This window comes from Plectropomus leopardus, chromosome 12 (assembly GCF_026936395.1).
Source record: "Plectropomus leopardus strain MGB_pleo_1.0 chromosome 12, ASM2693639v1, whole genome shotgun sequence".
Taxonomy (NCBI): domain Eukaryota; kingdom Metazoa; phylum Chordata; class Actinopteri; order Perciformes; family Serranidae; genus Plectropomus; species Plectropomus leopardus.
In genome coordinates, this window is record NC_142187.1 from 9,572,764 (window position 1) to 9,592,500 (window position 19,737).

At 40.0% G+C, this 19,737-nt stretch overlaps 1 protein-coding gene across 2 annotated transcripts in view; it reads left to right on the plus strand.

Moving 5' to 3' along the window:
* slco5a1b (solute carrier organic anion transporter family member 5A1b) overlaps positions 1–19,737 on the plus strand; it is a 259,950-nt gene that overhangs the window by 217,709 nt on the left and 22,504 nt on the right. For both annotated transcript variants that reach the window (XM_042498012.2, XM_042498014.2), the window contains exons 17-19: positions 7,008–7,085; positions 10,485–10,604; positions 11,571–11,737. In XM_042498012.2, coding sequence (XP_042353946.2) covers positions 7,008–7,085; positions 10,485–10,604; positions 11,571–11,737 — 365 coding nt within the window. The remainder of the gene's footprint in view (positions 1–7,007; positions 7,086–10,484; positions 10,605–11,570; positions 11,738–19,737) is intronic.

The following is a 19,737-nucleotide window of genomic DNA, read 5'->3' on the forward strand; positions in this document are numbered from 1 at the left end:
ATGTAACTTTACATGCCTTAATAATTCTTCTAGATCTACCCCAAATGACTGGTTATAATCCCTTGTGTATGGCTGTGAATTAGTTTTCTTCCTTTGACCAATGTCCACTGGCGACAATGTCCTAGCATAAAAGTCTCACATGGACAGATGTAGAAAACATAAAATGATGTATAAGGTTGAACAAAGCAAAGACCATCTCATTACAAATTGGCTGAGGCCTTTAGAGCAGCACAGCTGTGTACTAGGTAAAAAAAAAAAATCTGAAGAATTAGTGGATGAACAGTTGTCATTTCAGCAACCAGATGTTGTTGCCTCTGCTAGCTAAAGGAAGGGTAACACGAATTAGCCAAAGTACATAATTAAGGCCTCGCAAAGCCATCCTAAATGTTACATGCTCAGTTTGTCATTAGATATTTATCTAGACAGCACCCCCTGGGATTTAATCAAGACCAGCAGCTGGAGACTGAATTAACCAGCAAGCTATGGAAGGTGTTTTAGATGATGATTGTTTGTTTTATGGGATGAGGTCATTAGCCAGACATCCAACTCCCAATATGGAGGATCAGGAAGTGTGTTTTTATTTGGTCACTATACAGTCTGGTTCTTGCATAACAGTTACTCAGAAACTGATTCTGACAGGTAGCTGGGTGGAATTTGACAACATTTTTACCAACCACATTTTTTGGGGTTTTTTTTGGAAAGCCAAAGCAACATCTGCTCACAGTCCAGCAAGTGACCGATTATCCTGTCAGGTGCCGGTTTGGGTCTTGCTGATCAGATTTTCATGTACAACTTTTGATGATATGCCTTAACCAAGTAACGTCCTGTTGAATCTTGACCACGAAAGCAAAATTAATGCTGCATTCATGTGATCCTTGGATTGTCCCATTTCCCCAGTTCGGAAGTCATTCTTCCAACTTCGGTGTGTTCATGAGCTTAGTATGAACAGTTATTACAATAAAATAATACCATAAAAATCATACAGTAGTTACCATAAAAATCTTAGATATTAACATTAAACTGAGTTTCTGTGAATATCTCAGCCTTTCTTTTCATTAAAAGAAGCACACCTCCCATCCACTCCGAGTCGTAAAATCATGGTAGCCCTCACACACAAAACACAACCTGTGCGAATTTGCCCAAAGACCCACATACACACATAATCAGTCAGTTGCGCAAACTTACTGATAAACAAAATTACTCACTCACCCAGCAGACACAGTCAGTTAAACAAAGACTCAATAGTTTTTTTTCATAAACACACACACACACACACACTTCCTTAGACATAATCAATCACTCAGGTACCTCTCAATCATGCATACGCTCATTCTGATGCGTGTTTTGTGCTGATAGCACCAAGGGTAAATCAGCCTCACAGCTTTTATTGACAGTTAAATTGACTTTTTTTTTTATTAAGGATTTAAAAGAGTCACTGGAGAAAATAGAAAATATTGCAAGACATACTGTGTCCACTCTCCTTCAACTAATAGCACCAAAATGAATTTAGAAAAAAAACTCACGAGGATGTCTTAGTGAAACTTTATTGGTAATGTTGCTAATTTAAATGAAATTAACTGCCTTTGAAAGGGGTTCAAAAAAAAGCAACACCATTGGTCTTTTCTTTAAATTTCCTAAATTTAAAGGAGCTGTATGTAACGTTCCGAGCACAGCTTATCTAAGATTCATGATAAGCTACCCAGTGGGATGCACACACACTGAACTGACTACTACAACACATACACAGACTCCGCTGTGTCTTTACATAGCAGATAGTTGTTTGCTGCTATTATCAGTGTCATAAACAGGTTTTTAAGATTCCCTTACAAGTCATTTCTTGGGGTCAGGTCAATAAAGCCTTTGACTTTGGCACCAGTGCTGCTCACATCCTATTTCCTGCCAATAGTCAATGTTGGGAAGGTTACTTCTGAAATATTATAATTAACAGATTAGAAGTTACCTTGTTGAAAATGTAATAAGTAATGTTAGTATTTTAATTATGTCATCAGAGTTATTTAAGTTATTATATTTGACTATATTTTGATTACTTTTCTAACAAATGTTTTAAACTGGGCAACAAAACTGAAAAATGTATGGAACTAGTCTATGCCAAAAGAAGGCACTCCTGCACTGCAAAAAGATGCAAAGCAATAGAACCAATGTTATATTCTACATTTAACTTTTCACTGAAATAAATATACATTCAAATGTAACCCCTTTGTAAACACCATTTTGATTTGTAGCTGTTATTTTAACTGTAACTGATTACATTAACATCTAATTTGTAATTTAATTACAATTAGTGACTCCCAAACACTGCCTCTGTCAGTTAATGTGATCTATTCCTAAATTTAAATACTTACCTAATCCTAACCAGACTTAAACCAGAAGGTGAGAAAAACTGACATGAGTCAGTCTGAATTGCACTGATTATCATTTAATTTTTAGGATTTAGGACATGTGTTTTTCAAATAATAAGTTCCAGGGTCATTCAACATATTTGATACTAGACGCCACCTTTGTAAAAAAAAAAAAAAAAGGACAAAAAAGTGATTTCGCATGACTACACATATAACAAAACAACCTTGAAAATTCTAAAAAAGAACCTAAACATAGCAACCAATTTATGGACTTTAAACCTTTCTCACTTCTTCCTTGGATGTTCTAGGTATGCTACCAATTCTGGTTGTATTTGCTGATATTTTCATATCTCTGCTGCTAAGATGTCTGCCTCACCACATTTAAATGGCAGTTTGTGGTGCTCAAAGAAAAAAAAATCTTAACAGGAAAGTGACTTCCCAGAAGTTGTCTGTGTTACTCACAGACCTCACTGTGTACCTGCCGCCTGAAAGGAAATAATTTTGTCTCTCCTCAAAAGAACAGTGAACAGCAGAAGTTATTTTATTTCCTAATTGCTGAAGTTAATTGATGTAGGTGACAGATAGCAGTTTACCAGTGCCGGCCTGTCAGCTGTCACACACACACACACACACACACACACACACACAATGTGCACACATACTGACGCTGTCACCCCCATGGAGCCAACTGCAACTACGGTTGCAGTTGGCTCCGTCATAAAACCTCATCAGACAGTGATGGTGATCACGTGTGCGTGCATGCGCACGCACACACACACACACACACACACACACATACACACACACACACACACAACTCCGTTGCTTCAAAAGAAAAGACAAAGAAAAACAATAACAGGAATAATTGCTTTTGTCACATACTCCACTTTTGTCTCTTATTAAGGGTGTGTGTGTGTGTGTGAGAGACAGAGAAAGAGAGAGAGAGAAAGAGAGAGAGAGAGAGAGAGAGAGAGAGAGAGAGAGAGAGTTGCCCACTGTCATTAATGGCAGGGTTTACTTCTGGAGACACCTTGACATGTCAGGAAGCATTGTGTGTCCACAGAGACTGAAAAGGAGACTGGGTGTCTTTTTCTCATCTTTTCATCTTTAAAGTGTCTCTGCATTGTCCTCTTTCTTTCCTGAATCTTTTCTCCTCGATTTCCACATTCATTTCTCACCAGCTTTTCACTCTAACATTTTTATTGTATTTATTTTTTTATCTTTTTTCTCTCTCTTTGTTGTCTTTCTTGATTCATCAACGTCAATTGTTTCTCCTCCTCTGTCCTTTCTGGTCTTTCTCTTTTAATTTCCTAGACCCCACCACTGTAAATCAGATAAGACTTTTTTAAATTTGTCTCACAGTCTTTCCAGGTTGGTCCTTCGCCATTTGTTAGGCCTTAACACTCCAGGGTGTGCAAAGGACATTTTGTCATTTTAGTTATGTCAGTGGTCATTTGCAGATCAAATTTTGGTTCGTCCCATAGTGGCCTCATTTGATGGATTTTGACAAGAATGAGATTTTGAAACTAAAACAGTTAAGAGCCTCACTCAGATATGTGTTCTAAGCAGGATTGGAAAAACCTCTGAAAATGCATTTTATTTTATATAAGCACTATGTGGTCAAAAGTATGTGGAAAGCCAAACAAAACACATGGACACCAGTACATAACAACCATGTGATTGGTTTTCATCAGGTTTTGGAACCTGGCTTCAGGAATTGAATCTCACTCAGCCACATACAAAATCTCTTTCAAAATAAATTCAACAGGAGCTGCAAGTCATGTCATCAAAACTACTTTAGACTGAGGCAACAAAACTTCTTGATGAGGTTTAGAAAAAAAGACCATGGTTTGGGTTTAAATAAATCAAGCGTAGCATTAGTTCAGGAAGGCCACCGTGTCAAGCTCAGCTCACATTCCAGCTGCATCAGCTGATCTCAAGCAGAGCTGTGCACTCTCTGCCTCCAGCTTTCCACACAGGTACGCAGAAGGCTGGAGAAGTGCTCTCTCCTCCTTAGGCTTTCTGCGTAGACATGAGGAAGGGCAGAGGGGTCTGAGAACAGAGCCATACCACTAAATATTGTATGGCAAATGGAAAAGTTTTCCTTGACTCAAGTGTTCCTGTCTAAACTGGTTTATTATGCACTTAACTAAGTGAAGGACTATGTCACTTGATACTGAAGAGGGAAAAAAATGGATTTTGAACAGGACACCTGTCTCATTCGTAAAAGTTGTGTGTTTCTTTGACCTGACCACCACCACCCTTCCTGTTCTACTCAGACTATCTCACTCTTGATATTGCACTATTGCCAAGAATGGGTTAACACTGGATTTAGTTGAAAGCGCAGTTCGTGTCATGGAGTCACGAAAGGACACCTTGTGCATCAGAATCAGACACTGAGGGCCACTAAGCTGCCTTATTTGACAGCCTAGGAACAAGATGGTTGCTGTGAGGTCAGAGCTCTCTGCTGACCAGTAAAGTTCTTCTAAACCAAACTGGGAAACATTTCTTTACAGACCTGGTTCTGTGCAAAGGGGCATTGTCATGTTGAACCAGGATGGAGCTTGTTGTTGCATTTGGATTTCTTTTCATTGAAAAACTTGAAAAACAGCCCCGGATCAAAATGACAGGATTGTCCACATACTTTTTACTATATTCTGTAGTGTTTTAGGGTTTAGCTCTCTGGCTAACCACCCTCAGATATTTTAATAGTGCACCTCTTTCTCCTGCTATTTCTTCACCATGACGCAATCCGGGCTGCAGATGTTTTAATGAGCACTCCCTGGCACCATGTCACCTTTTCTCTCTCTAAGTCGCTGCATTTCAAGTTCATTAGAAGTGCATTATTGTTTGGCATTCATAAAGGGAACAGAGTACCATTAAAGACAATTTTGTGTGCAGGAAAAACCCCAGAAATTATCTGTCTTCCCTCTGTAATTGCTTCCAGCTAAATTGGTCTTCCCAATTATTACATTTACCGTATAATTTGCATGGTAATAGGCAGGGGTGTCACTCACTTCCTCGCAAATTCACCTCACGTTCGTCTCCTGTCGTTTGCTCTCAACGCCTATGCCATCCGCCTGTAATTTCCAACAGTTAAGGAAGAAGTTACTGAGAAGTCTCACCAAGAGGCTTTCAAACTAGTAACCTTACACATTGTATTAACCCGTTTTGATTTTTATGCAGAGTATGAGACAAAGGAGGAATTTTTGGAGGACAAATGGAGGGTTTTGCACGCTGACGTGGACAACGGCAATGATGTGGTGTAGTAATGCTGGTGCCACTGTGTTGTATTTACTGTATATCATGATGCAGTGAGGTTTATAACAGGCTACAGGGCACTAAATCATCTCTGCACTGCTGTATGCAGAGGTAAAGTGGCCCTCCTTGACCCCTCAGAGATTATTTCATCGGTACACTTTTGTTTATGAGGCTATTATTGGTTGGCTGCCCTCTTACTTCTCACTGTATTTAAAGTTTTGACAAACCTCAACAGGAAACCTCCTTTCCCAGTACTTATAGTTGATTTATTCCCCATAACTGGCACAACTTAACTTTGAAAAGAATGCTTTTGCTGAAAAATTCAAAAGTTCAAATAACTCAAAGCAAGTGATTTTTGATTAAAATTTGAAGTAAGAGAATTTAACCTAATTTCTAAACTTTTGCCTTGGAGGTAGTCTGACTTAGAATTTTCCTTTATGTTATCTTTGTCAAAGCTGCTGTAACTTAAAATATTATATTGCCACAACTGTGTTTTCACAAATTCACTTAAATTAATTCAATTAATAAAGCTGAGGCAACTTTAAATGGAACAGCACACTGGAAAAGTTGTTTAAAATCCCTTATCTTGGATGATCGTTTTAAACTACAAGTTACAAATGCTTTATTTAATACTCTGGGTTAGAGCTAGTGTTTCAACTCATATCTTCCTTTTAACTTCTATCTTGGCTTTGTTATTTTTGCCAGACATAAGCATGGAGGTGATCGTGCATTTTGTTGAATGTATGCATGTGTGCATAAGTGTGTATGTCAGTCTATGAATCTGTCTGTTTGCAGCTAATCTCACAAACTGTTGGACCAATCAGCCTTTATCTTGCAAGCACACGCTATATGCAAGGACTTCTCATGGTTGCTGTGATTCATTATTGCTGAAAAACCTGTTTTATTTAATGTTTTATACCGTCATTGACTGCTGTCTCCTCACTCCTTTTTTTACGGCTTGTTGGGGGTATGGGGGCAAGTTCGCTGGAAATTGGTATGACCAAAAACAGCAACTGTCTGTTGCAGGCCACATTTTGGCCTTCTTTGTTGCTAAAAAAACTGACATCCATAGAAAAGTTTGATCTCATTTTGAACCAGAGGATCTGCAGATTAATTCCACAATTGATATGTTACAATATACTAAAGCTAGACACGTTACAAGTTGAATTAGTGCACCCTTTTAAAATCTTTTTCTGTTGTGCTGTCAATCTTTTTCCATATTGTTCTGCCATTTTGTCCAGGACTACCTCGAAAAAAGCCCTAATTTCCATCCTAGTGTTTAAGAAAATTAAAACGGGGTTGATATTTGAATCACTACAGAAATAGTGAAAGAAGAAGCTTGAGTCCAGTTTAACATTTATAACCTTCTTTTTCCTCTCCTCTCAGATGGATCACGATCCCAGAAATCCAGCCTACATTGCCACTCAAGGCCCACTGCCCTCCACTGTGGCTGATTTCTGGCAGGTAAAACACACACATCAACACACACATACACACACAGGGTGCATGCACGCACACACTCAGGAACAAAAATCAATACCTTCTCCTCTCTTAAACAAGAGTTAGCCGATTTTTATTAGTGCAGCGAGCCACACGGGAGACCAGCTTGTTCTGTGGATGTCATTGTTAATCTCTCCTTCACCATCATGCTCACTGCCCGGCAACGTGTCTGCCACCACCACTGCACACACACTCAAACACACACATATACACACGCCGTTGTACACTGGGACACATTGTTAATGCAAGGGACGGCAAACACTTTTCCCGCTGTCCCAAATGTTGGATTGGGTTTGAATTTGAGACCAGTCGATCGATAAGTTATTCTGGCCAGTCATTGCGTGTGTGTGTGTGTGTGTGTGTGTGTGTGTGTGTGTGTGTGTGTGTGTGTTGGAGGGAAAGGTCCCCTTGTCAAACAAGTTCTGTCCCTGCTGCATTCCCAATAGTGCTGGTTACCATGCAGGCTGGAAACAGAAGCATCTCAGGCTTGTGTAGATTCATTGCTCATCTGCTGCTGCTAATCAACTTGAGTGAGATGTAAAAGACAGCTCATTTAAAATCTTCCTCCATTATACATCTATTAGCTATACCCTGTTATCTTTGAGTGTCGCAGGACAACACCCTAACCAGATCACCAGTCAATCAAGAAGTCTTACACACAAAGACAAACACACATTCAAAAAATACATTTGAAAAAGTGAACAGTATTGTCTCTTTCCATAAATCATGCCCCGGTTACTCGTAATGATCCATAGACCTTGTTGTGAGCAGTTTTATGTAGAAACTATTTTCTCTTTTCAGAACTACACCTGCCAACTGCATCTGCGCGGTGATACAGTTTGTGGGTGTAGCTTGGAAATTAATTCCTACATGAAACTTTGGGGTGAACTGTCCCTTTAAAATGTGTCAAGGAATCCAAACAAGTTTAAATTAACAAGTATATTCTACATAAATGAGTCATAGAGCAATTTTTTCTGTTTGTTTATTACTACATGCTAGTCAGATTATATGTTTTAATGCGTTTTATCTGCTTACTGATCGTTCACTGTTGCGGCTCCACAAATGGGGGCTGCGCTAGTTGTGATACCATGCAAATATGTTGAAATGACATCAGCTTCAGGTGCCGAGAGACTTTGAAATTGTGTTTGTGAGTACGTCACATAAAGGCAGTATAACATCCATCATCACAGCAAAATGATAATACTACATTTTTGATATTCTTCTGAAATGTCAACAGAGCGTGAATGCTCAGCCAACCTGTCCTGTGTATATAACAGTTAAATAAATTTAAGAATGCCTAATCTTCCTCTAATCATATTTTTTTTGAAAAATCAAAAATGAGTGAGGTGCTATAAGGTGTGTATAATGATAGAACTTCATGGTACATTTATGTTAATACTTCATAACTTCCTCAAGAGAGTACAAATACATACGCTGCTTTAATTGTGGTGTTTAGAAAAGTTGAACTAAGTTGGACAAAAATGTGAGTAGTTGGTGGACTGTGGAGAAGTTGGTGTCCTGAGAAAATGAACTTTAACTTGATTACACCACCACTTCCCTCATCCGCTCACCACTAATCCCTCTCTAGCGCTGGACATCACCCCTCTCTCGGGAAAGGCTCGGTCGCTGTGTGTATTGGTGTGTCGTAGATTCTTTCTTCTTTGCCCAGTTCCAACCTTCTTCCCCCTCTCACTTTCTTCCCCCTCCCTCATTTTGAAGAGAGGCCCACTCCCTTTCTCACCTGCCACCTTTGGTCCGCTAACTTCAACACTCCCCCTCTTCCTTTTAACTCACAGCTGAAAAGATAATATAAAGATTTTGTCTAAAATTCTTCGAGCACACCAGCTGCATGCAGTCCCTCAGGTCCATTAAGCGTCCCCTCTGTGCTCTACTTCTTGTTGTGTTGCGGCCCAGTTAACTTAACCAGCATTAACGTGTCTTATCAGGCTCTTTAATCAGCAGCTGCCAGGGTTATTACACCGCATACATCAAATCACAACATATGCCCCATCTGAATTTTGCTGAGGTGCCCTCGAGCAAAGTACTGAAGGGACATATTCCACAATGTCCAGCTAACAGAAGTTAATTCATGGACCTGCGTGATGTTAAAGCACCGCAGATGTTAGAAAAGAGCACGGTGTGCAGTTAACTTTTTCCTGGATAAATAACGGTTTAAATTAAATTTGCATTTTAACAAACCGCAAGTTTTAAAAGAGGGAACTTATCGTCCCAGCACCGGCGAGTTCTCACCCTGTCAGCTAAAGCGAATTAACACCATTTCTCAGAAAAGTGCACCGTCACATCTTTAGATCCACGAGACCAATCAGGGAAGCAGTGGGGGCTGAGCTGAAGTGTGTGTAAAGGTGCAGTAATTCAAAACCCTGCCGCAATTAACGTCGGGTAAATCTCCGGCAAGGTGTGGCGGCGCTGCTGACCGAACGGCAGGTGCGGCCATCTTGATTATCTAGCGCGATGATGTGGGAGCGGTATTGTTTTATGGCTTCCATTAACGGCTGACTGTTACCTCTGATCAGAGTCGAATGGATCTCCAGAGCCAGCCCACCCTCCGGCTGTGAGAATATGAGTGCCAGCAGGAAAAATACGACCGCGCGTTGAGTCTCAGTGTGGAACGACCCAGTTGGGGGAGGGAACAGCCTCGACAGCAATTACTTTTGGTGCCACAATGCTTGACTTGCTGGTAGTTTCTTACTAAAGTTTGAAGTGTTTGGTTTTAAATTAAGATTTCATTTTCACCCCACCCCCAAAACAGACACTTCTACCATTCCAGACTGATAGATAGCACTAACTTTAAACTGATTATGGACCAATATCCAAGCGAGTGGGTGAGTGAGGACACATGTCAGTGTTTTTTTCTGTTAGCAGATTTTGTGGAGTGTTGACAACTTCGTATGAGATCGTGTTCCAAATTGAGCTCTCCGCGGCTTCAAGAACGTGACTCTTAGGAGATGGCTTTGACATTTAAATAATCTTTGGAAGTTTTTGAAGAACATTAGGTTAAAAAAAATCATCTGTACTTCTGAGAAAGTGTGTGCCTTTAAGTCTTTTATAAATATATGAGTGTAGGTTACTCTGTCAGAGATAGTAATCACTCATTTTATGAGATTACAAACATAGAGCTAAACAGAGTCAATAAAAAGCCACTATTGTGCAGCTGCTTAATGCTGGGAAAAAACATATGAATATTTAATTAAAAAACAGGCATGTTCACTCTCTCCACAAATGAATACCAGACATTTTTCTCAAAAAGGAAAAGGACTTCGAAGATAAAGAAAGTCGGTTAGGGTTAGGATTAGACGTTACTCCTGCCACTGTGCTGAATCTGAGTGTGTTTTTTATTTGCAGATGGTATGGGAGAACGGCTGCGTGGTCATCGTTATGCTGACACCTCTTGTCGAGAGCGGGGTGAAGCAGTGCTACCACTACTGGCCCGATGAGGGATCCAACCTGTATCACATCTACGAGGTAAAATGACTCAGCATGAACAGAACCGACTGTCTGGGGAATAAACTGCAACTGTATATCACTGGCCTTTGACTTTATGAAACATAACTTTTTTTTAAGATAATAACAAAAATATTTTGCTTGCTCTCCTTCTTTAAGGGCTAAATGGTATTTCAGGGATTCTGACTGGATTGGTCTGAAACTCGATACATGTGATGACTGGTTTATTTCCAGTCACATTTTGCAGACATTTTTGTCTAATTCTGATGAATAATCAAAGTGGTAACTTGACTTTATCATTATGATCAAGCAAAAATTTCTAAAGCCCAAAATACTAATTATTCATTCTAAGAGATCATCATTGCTTAATAAAACATCTATTATATGTTAAGGTCCAGTGTGTAGGATTCCGGGACATCTAGTGGTAGAAATTATAAATAATATTCAGAACTATGTTTTCATTAGTTCATAATTAGCTGAAAAAAATAATCTTTGTGTTTTAGTTACCTTATAACAAGCTGTTTATATGTACATACGGAGCAGATCCTCTTCCATAGAGTCTGCCTTGTTTTGTCTACAGTAGCCCAGAGGGGGCACATCAAAATCAAATCAAAAATCTTGTTTTTGTGACAGACACTATCGCACATGGGGGAGGTTTCTGTCCTGCAACCTCAACACTAGATGCCCCTAAATCCGACACACTGGATTTCTAGTCCAAGTCCTAAAATCCATGAATGTTGTCTGTGTCTCTGAGATCATGGTTTTATTGTGACACATGCAACACACTGTACTGGGTATGATTAATGTATGCAGACTAGTAGTAACTGATAAGATGACTTAAGAGTCAGTCTAACACTCCTCACATTTTTTGCAAAAGTTGGCGAGAACATGATGGCAAGTTTGACTCCATGGACAATGTTTTCTGTGAGTTGATTATGTGTGTGCATTGTTTACTTGTAATAATTGTTTATCTGTGTGTCCGTGCAGGTAAACCTGGTGTCTGAACACATCTGGTGCGATGACTTCCTGGTTCGTAGCTTTTACCTAAAGAACATGCAGACCAATGAGACAAGAACCGTCACTCAGTTCCACTTCCTTACCTGGCTCAACCAGACCGTCCCAGAGACCAGCCGGACACTCCTCGACTTCCGCAGGTAGGGATCTCCTTTAAAATAAAAACAATATCATAAAAAAATGGAAACTAAACTCAGACTTCTTGTTTTTCATACAGTTACTTCTTGAGATCACTGAGCTGTTTTAGAGAGTGGTGTATTTTCCTGTTTATTACCAGTGGCCTTGCATTCTTGTCACTGCTAACTCAGCTGTTGGCAGAGGAGGAAGTTGTTTTGTGTGTCCTCTTTTACTCATGGAGCCACCCAAGCTACACCAAGAAACCAACCAGTAGGAGTTGCTTGTGCAGCAACAAAACTATGATCCCTCACTGGCTTCCCACTGCAGATGCTGCCAGTTGTGCTATTAAGATGTGTTCACACCAATCGCAAAGCAAAATTACCCTCGTTACTTGTATGAATGCCATAGACTGTACAAATAATGGATGTTGTTAATGTTAGAATACCCATTAGCTTGAACCTTCAAGTTCGGCAGTTCAGACATCCCCGTTTTTTGTTTGGGTTTTTTTGGGGCCAGAAGTGACCATATTTTTACAAAAGGGTGAAGCCATTGTGGCCATTAGAGGAACAGCAATTTTTGGCCATTTTGTGTTGATTTCATTTTTTAGCTGCTGGAATGTCTTTCGGAGATGTTCACAGCTCCTGAATATTCCCTTAACAGATGTGCTATATTGTATTAAGTAATTGGGTAAGACAGCTGACGCCCAGTGCTAACTTGGTTCCTAGTAAAGTACAACTGAGCGTTCAATCAGGTTTAAGCTAATTTGTTGAGAACTGACGTTGAGTCGCAAAGCCCTGGGTGCACAACAAAAGACAGCAAAGTTTTTCCTCCATCTCTCGTTGTCAGCAACCTCAGGAGTATCTTAATGCTGACACTCTTTCGGTTGTGACGCACATTTTTTAAACATGTTGAAATGTTTAATCTGATGAGTACTTGCACCTATTCACGTGGCCCTGAACGGATTTGCATCTAATTTCTGTCTTTGGATTGGCTTTGTATATAATGGCGCTTGGTGAGGCATTCATTTGGTCTGAACTCACCTTTACAATATCAAAACAAAACCCGAGGCACCATCACTGGCTGTTTATCATGGCCTCTACAATGTAAGCGAGTGTGCTTGACTGGATAGATGGCACTCAGAGTGGTTTGCAACATATTTTTCTGTAGTGATAAAGACTCTTTAGGATGTCGTTTAAATAGTCTCTTGGAACCTCCTTTTCATTTGAAGTACATAAAGTACTAAAGCCTGCTCTGAATGTTGATAATGAAAGCATTAAGGTTTTAGAAGACCTTAAGGAAACTTTTTGAAAGAGGCCTTTGGAGTAAAAATACACTTTGATAACAGGATTCATTTCCAAAGCAAGAAGAGGACTTTGTGTGACGCTTTCAAAAAAGTCTCTATAGTGTCCTTCTAGAAAGAGCCTCTTACCTCACTTTGTTTTTGCTTCTGTTGAACAAAACCAGCCTTTATTTTTAAGGAAGTCCACACGTAGAGGGACATAAGAAAGACAAATGAACCATGTCTGAAAATGTATTTTCCTGACCAAAAATTTGCACTTTTTTCTCCCTGATGTACTATTTGTATTCGTGTCTCTTGTGATGAAAGGTTTCTCTTTCATTAACCTAATAGCAATTCTTGTGAGTTGGGCAGCTTTTTATATGTTCTGTTGTTTCTTGAGTTGAATGCACTTTGCATCTACAGAAGAAGTCAATGCAAGTTTCTCTAAGAGTTGTTAAAAAGCCATTCTGGAAGATGTAGTCAATTGCAAACTGAAATAGAAGAGAAAAAAAAGGCAGGAAAGTAGGCACCAGAATTGTGAACCTCAACCTGGAAGTCCTGAAATGCACCACAGTCGACCTCAGCTTTTTATGTCTTTCAGTTGCTGCATAGAGGAGTCTCTGAGTGATGGTTGTGCACGTGGTTCTTTTGGACATTTCTGTTTTTCATTTGAACAAAAAGAAAGTAAAGGAGGTCAAATAGACAGTCCTGGAATTGTCCTCCCCGCCCCACAAACCACAAAGGCATTGAGTGGCCTTTGTGGCTCTCGCCCGCAGCAAAATAACTTCAAACCTTTCACTTCTCTGCGAGTTTTGACTCGTGACCCTGAGACGCGGGCAGAGAAATATCTATATATCCTCAAACATCCTGGGCATTTTCCAGTCGATAACAGTGTAATTCAGGATGCATTGAGGGAACTCTGCAGGAGTGATCCTTTATCTCCGGCGCCTTTATAGCCGCCTCCCCTCCTTCGACCTCTTTTAAACTGATATACTGTATTGCCTATTAGGTGGGAGCCGCCCAGCCCCTTTTCTCTGATTCACTGAGGATTTTCCGAAGCGATAGACCCCAAATCGGTTTTATATATAGGCCCGGTGTTGCCGTGCTGCTGGCGGCCATCAATTAGGTGAGATATCAAGAGTGAGCGCTTGTGGTCACAGCTATTATAAAAGGGTCTGGTGGGCGTCACCGCCCACCATCAGTTAGGAAATATTGCCTTTACTCACAGGGCGACGGGGTCAGAACACAATGAAGAAAGCACAGAGGGAGATATTTTTCACTTTTATTACAGCAGATATGGTACAATAACAACCTCCCCTCTCTTTTTTTGGTGCTTCCTTTTTTTCCACCTCGATGGTTTCAGGATGTCGGCCGTTCTCTCCTTCTTATACGCTCCTGTTGGCATGTTTTTTTTTATTTTTTAACCACACTCACAACTGACTGACTGAGCCGAAGCATTGCTTACAAATCCTCTCTGTCCTTTTCCTCCTGTTTTACCAGCTAACTAGCGGTTGCCAGTGTCATTTTTGTGATGTTGCAGCTAGTAATATAAGCCCAGTTGCATAGTCACAAAAGTGATCATTGGAGACTGTGACTCTGCAACCAAGGGGCCTCATCGACCCCTCCCTCCCTACCCTTGTACTCCTCTTTACCCCTCCTCCTCTCTTCACTTTTTCTTTCCTCCCTCCTTCATCTCTCTTCTCTTTCTCTCTCCTCGCTGTGCCCGGTGACCTGAGATGACCTCTCGCCTATTTGCTTGCTCATGGTTTGCTTGACTGCGTCCGATCTCCTCCTACCTCCTCCTCCGACCCCCTCTCTCACCATGCCTCCCTTCCTCTCCCAGTCGCCTTTTGTCTTTCTCTCTCCCACCCTGTATTTTGTCCCTCTATCTGTCCCTCTGTTTGTGTCTCATGATGATTTCTGACTTCTGCTCTGAGGATATATCCACACTAAGAAAAAGTTTGTTCTTCTCCCCTGTTTTGGCCTCAGTCCACACTGAGCAAATTTTTTGGCACCTTAAAAAAGCATGTTAAAAATGCTTTACAGACTGAACAAATCTTGTGTCTGTATGAGGGGTTTGTTGTATCATAGGAGCACTGATTCCCTGCAACACAGCCAGTGTGTGTTGCACAGTTTACAGCTTACAAAGGTAGCATTTATGATCAAGTGAAATACATTCAACCAATTTTTGCTCATTTCACAAAACCATTTGTGAAAATTTCTAACAAGCACATTGTTCATAAACGACTGTCACGACACATTTTTCACTATTTTTCAATTCTACAGGTTTCTCATCTGTCGTCATAGAAAAAATGTGGTATGTTTCTGTAAACCACGATTACATTACGTTTGCACATTAATATGTAGAGAATGTGTTGTGACATAAAGAACTTTGGTCATCATGCGGTTTAGGCTCAAAAAAACATTTGGAAATTATCATGTTTGGGCTTTAAACACGGTTATGGTGAGCACAACCCCGGCAGGAAAAGCTTTTGTGCCACTATATTGACAAGAAAGGCAGCAAAGTCATGGTGACAGTATCACAGCATGAAATGCAGCAATGTCTCTGTTAAAAACAAATGTTTCTCATGCCTCCATACCAGCAGAAAATGCAATGATGTCTTAATTAAAAACAACCATTTTTAATGAGCCTATGCTGGCATGAAACACACCAATGTCAGTCTTTTTTCGTGGCACTTTCACAGCAGGAAATGCAGCGATGTCCTCATAAAAAGCAACCATTTTTCCTGACCCTATCCTGGCAGTAAATGCAGTAATGCCTCAGTAAAAAATGACAGTTGTTTGTGGCACTATCCTAGCAGTAAAAAACTATCACTTATGTGGAACTATACTAGCAGGAAACTAGCCATGTCTAAGTAAAAAATAATAATTTCTTGTACCATTATGCCACTAGGAAATGCAGCGATGTTTCGGTATAAAAAAAGTTTTTCATGCCACTATACTGGCAGGAAATTCAGAAATGTCTTGATTAAAAAAAGTTTTTTAAAATGTTCTTTGTGGCACTGTCACGGTAGGACATGCAACAATGTCTAAGAATAAAACAACAGTTTTTCATGTCACTATACTGGCAGGAAATGCTGCAATGTCTGGGTGAAAAATATCACGTATTGTGGCAATATCCCCACCGACAGATCAAAGCCGCCAGGAAAGCAGCAACAAGAGGCTTTACTCATAGCCGGTTGTGTTGTTATTTGATCTCAGCAGTGGTCAGTGGTCTGCAGCTCGGCAGGAGTCTTGCTTGGGTGACCGGTCATCCACCCTCCCCTCCACCTCCTGATGACAAACTCAGCTTATATATTACGTAACTTGAGAAACCTATGATGTCAACATTTTCCTCTGGCTACCAGGCTGCACCTGCTGGTGTGCGGTCTGCGATTATCGCATTTGTGTTGATGAATGAAACATCTTCCCCACATAAGCATATCGGTGTGGATCGAGATCATTCTATGAGACGAACCTGAAAATATTAGCGCGGACCTACTTCGAACTGTAGCTTATAGTGGATCTGCTGTGACTCCAACATTTTGATTTTCCCTCTCTATATCACTCTCTTTGATTCTCACCATCCGTCTCCCTCTTCATCCTCATTGCTTTTCTGTCTTTTGTCTCTCTCTGTCTGACTCTCAGTCTGTCTCCCTCTCCGTCAAGCTTGAATCTCTCTTACGGGGTGTTTCCTTTGAATCCCACACCCCTCTACTCACCCCCGCCTGTCGGTGATTCTCTGCCGGCTGTTTCCATGGATACATCACTTTTAATTGTCTGCAGCGAGCTCTGACTTTTCAATTTTGGTTAGACGGAGGATGAACATGGGTGGGGCTTTGAGGTGGAAAGACTTCCTTTCTTCAGTTTTGGGGTTTTTCCCGCCTCTTCAAACCCTTTGAAAACCTGCTGCAAAAAATAAATGTACTGTCAATTTAGCACGAGCATTGTTTGTCATAGAAATTCATATAAACCTTACTCTCAGTTTGGCTGTGATTTTACCTTACAGTTTCGGTTTTGTTCTTGATTAGGATTTCCAGTTATGTTGCTCTGTTTTGTGTGGTTTATAAATGACATCAAGTTGGACGGTATAAGTACAACTTTTAAGCCGAGACACAGAACATATGAGGCGACGCAACAGTCAACCTTCGTCACCACTAGCTCTTTGATGTCAATTTGTTGTGTCTGAGCCCTAAGAAACACAAAACAACCCCGGCAGAGGTGAAAATGTTTCAATAAAATAAGGTCTGCAAAAATGTTTTAAAATGAGAAAAAGCTGATTATGAATGTTTTAAGCACATGAAGGTCAAAAAAATTCACTCTAAACATACTGGAAACTTCCAGTCTAAGGAAGAAAAAGTGAAGCAGGTCTGAGTTTTTTTTCTCTTGACTGAGTGATGAATTATGGATGACACACACACAGACACACCACACACACTGTGCCTTTACATAATATGTTCCTGCTGAATATTGTTCGAGTTATCACCATGAAATAGAATCAGAGATGATTTCCAGCTGGGATCAAACTCACGGCTCTCTGCTTCTTGCTCAGATAGAAGCCGGGTGTTGTGTAGATCCAACGGCGGCCCCGCATTTTGATGAACAAGGTGTGAAGTTTTTACTACAATCTTTAAAAAAAGGATGTGCCGTTTCCCACACACACTATAAAGCAGCCCTCGACGTCTCTAAGTATGTATGAAAGAAACATAAATTCAAAAATATCTTGTGTGCTGCTGTGGAGTATGATGGAGCAATAGGATGGATTTCAAGACCGGTCAAAAACAAAATAAGATTTAAAAATAAAAATGCATGAGCACTAATAAGGAAAACTGTTTTCTTCATTTCAGGATACTGCCTAGAAGCGAAATGTTTCCATCAATGCAATATATGTAAACTAAAAATTGCTACTTGAGATATTTTGATAAATCACTGTAAGCCACTGGGACTGATTCTGCAGGAAGGAGGTGGCGCTCCTCTTCTGCAGAAAATGAAGCTCAGTCTTTCAGAGTTTCAGGTGGTTGTAGATGTTAGAATAAAAAAACGACAGAGGGAAAAATAATCCCCTCTAACGACCATCTTTTTAACATGTGGCAGCAGGATTCATGGGAAACGTGGTCTTGGTCTCAAGAAGCATTGACACTGACAATATTGTTATTGTCATCTCCAGGTGAATGTTGGTGGCCATTTATGATAAATGGTGCTCCCTTAACATTTTGTACACTGTGTTGTACAGTAACACACATTGTTCTAGACATTTATGAGAATTAGCATACCCACCCACTTGTTGAGTCTACTATCAAGTTACGTTGCATTTTATTTATTTAAAAAGATCACCATTAGGCTAATGCCAATGGCACCACCTAGCATTCCTGGGGTCTGAAATTCATTATATCATAGTCATCACGCATGCACTGCACACAGGTGTGTGCAATGTGCATCAGATTTAATACAAAAGACGCTGTGTAAAACATTGTCTCTGTGCTATTCTATTTTTGTCAAATATGTGCCTTCAATTGAGTAACATTAAAGCACCATTTAAGTTCTCTCAATAATCCATTCTGACACATTCAAAGTTGTTCTCTGTAATCAGTTAGTCTCCTGATCCGTCCATGAATTAGCTCTATGGTCATCACATGGGAGCACAAACAAGTCGTGACCCAACACTAGATTAGCTTCTTCATAAATGCCTTAGAAATTAAATCTGAATCAGGATTCACTATAGGATTGACATATGTACTTGCGGCAGCTATTCCAATGACTGATGGTACAATAAGTGACTGACTTTTTTAAAGCATTAGATTTTGGACAAAGTAACATGACTTGGCCAGCACTTGCTGTTCTGGTTGTATTTAGGGCATGAGTTTCATTTCAAAATTTTGGCGGGGACACATGAAATAGGGGGCCTCGAACAGAAAAATCAGAGCATCAAACACTTTATTTCCTGCATTGTGGTGAAATTTTATGCACCGGTTTGTGAATTTTCTACATCATTTATGGTGTAAATGTCTTTAATGCTGTCAAAGTAAAGTCCTCTGCTACTCCCATGTTTTTATATGAAACTCACTGATGAAATTCTCTGGTGAGCATTAATCCGTGGTTTTTTGTTGACACATATACAGCTGAATCACAGACTGTATATAAATATGGACAGCATGTCTCCACCTACCCTGACTGTACAAAAATAAAGTCACAGATAAATGTCACTCATGGCATCAAATCTTACTAATTTAGACCAAACTTAATATAAAAAGGAACACTTTAACATACATCAGGATGATAACAACTACCTACTAAATGACAAACCATATTTGGGACATGTACTTTGGCATTTTAGTTTGGCCCATGTCCCGTTCGCTAACATGGAGGGGGCGGGGTTTATGAGCTATACTGCTGTCAGCCGCAAGGGTCGTCCATCTGTATATACAGTCTATGGGTTGAACGCGTCAAATAATTTAAATCTTTGGTACTTTTTTAATTAGAAATTATGTCAGAAATGATTTTTTACTGAAGTAGCACTGAGAAACACTTTCACTATAACACCTTTTGGATAAAAATTCTATAGGTCGGGTAAGTGGTATGGACCAAACAGTGAACTGTAGGCTTACCATATGTTAATATAAAACAGGCAAAAACAATGAGTTGATCTGAAAGTTTTGCAACTGTAATCAACACGATGAGAATTTTTTCGACGTTCTAAAGACCATGTCTGTCTATTTTTACCAAATAAAGGTTAGAACTAACTGT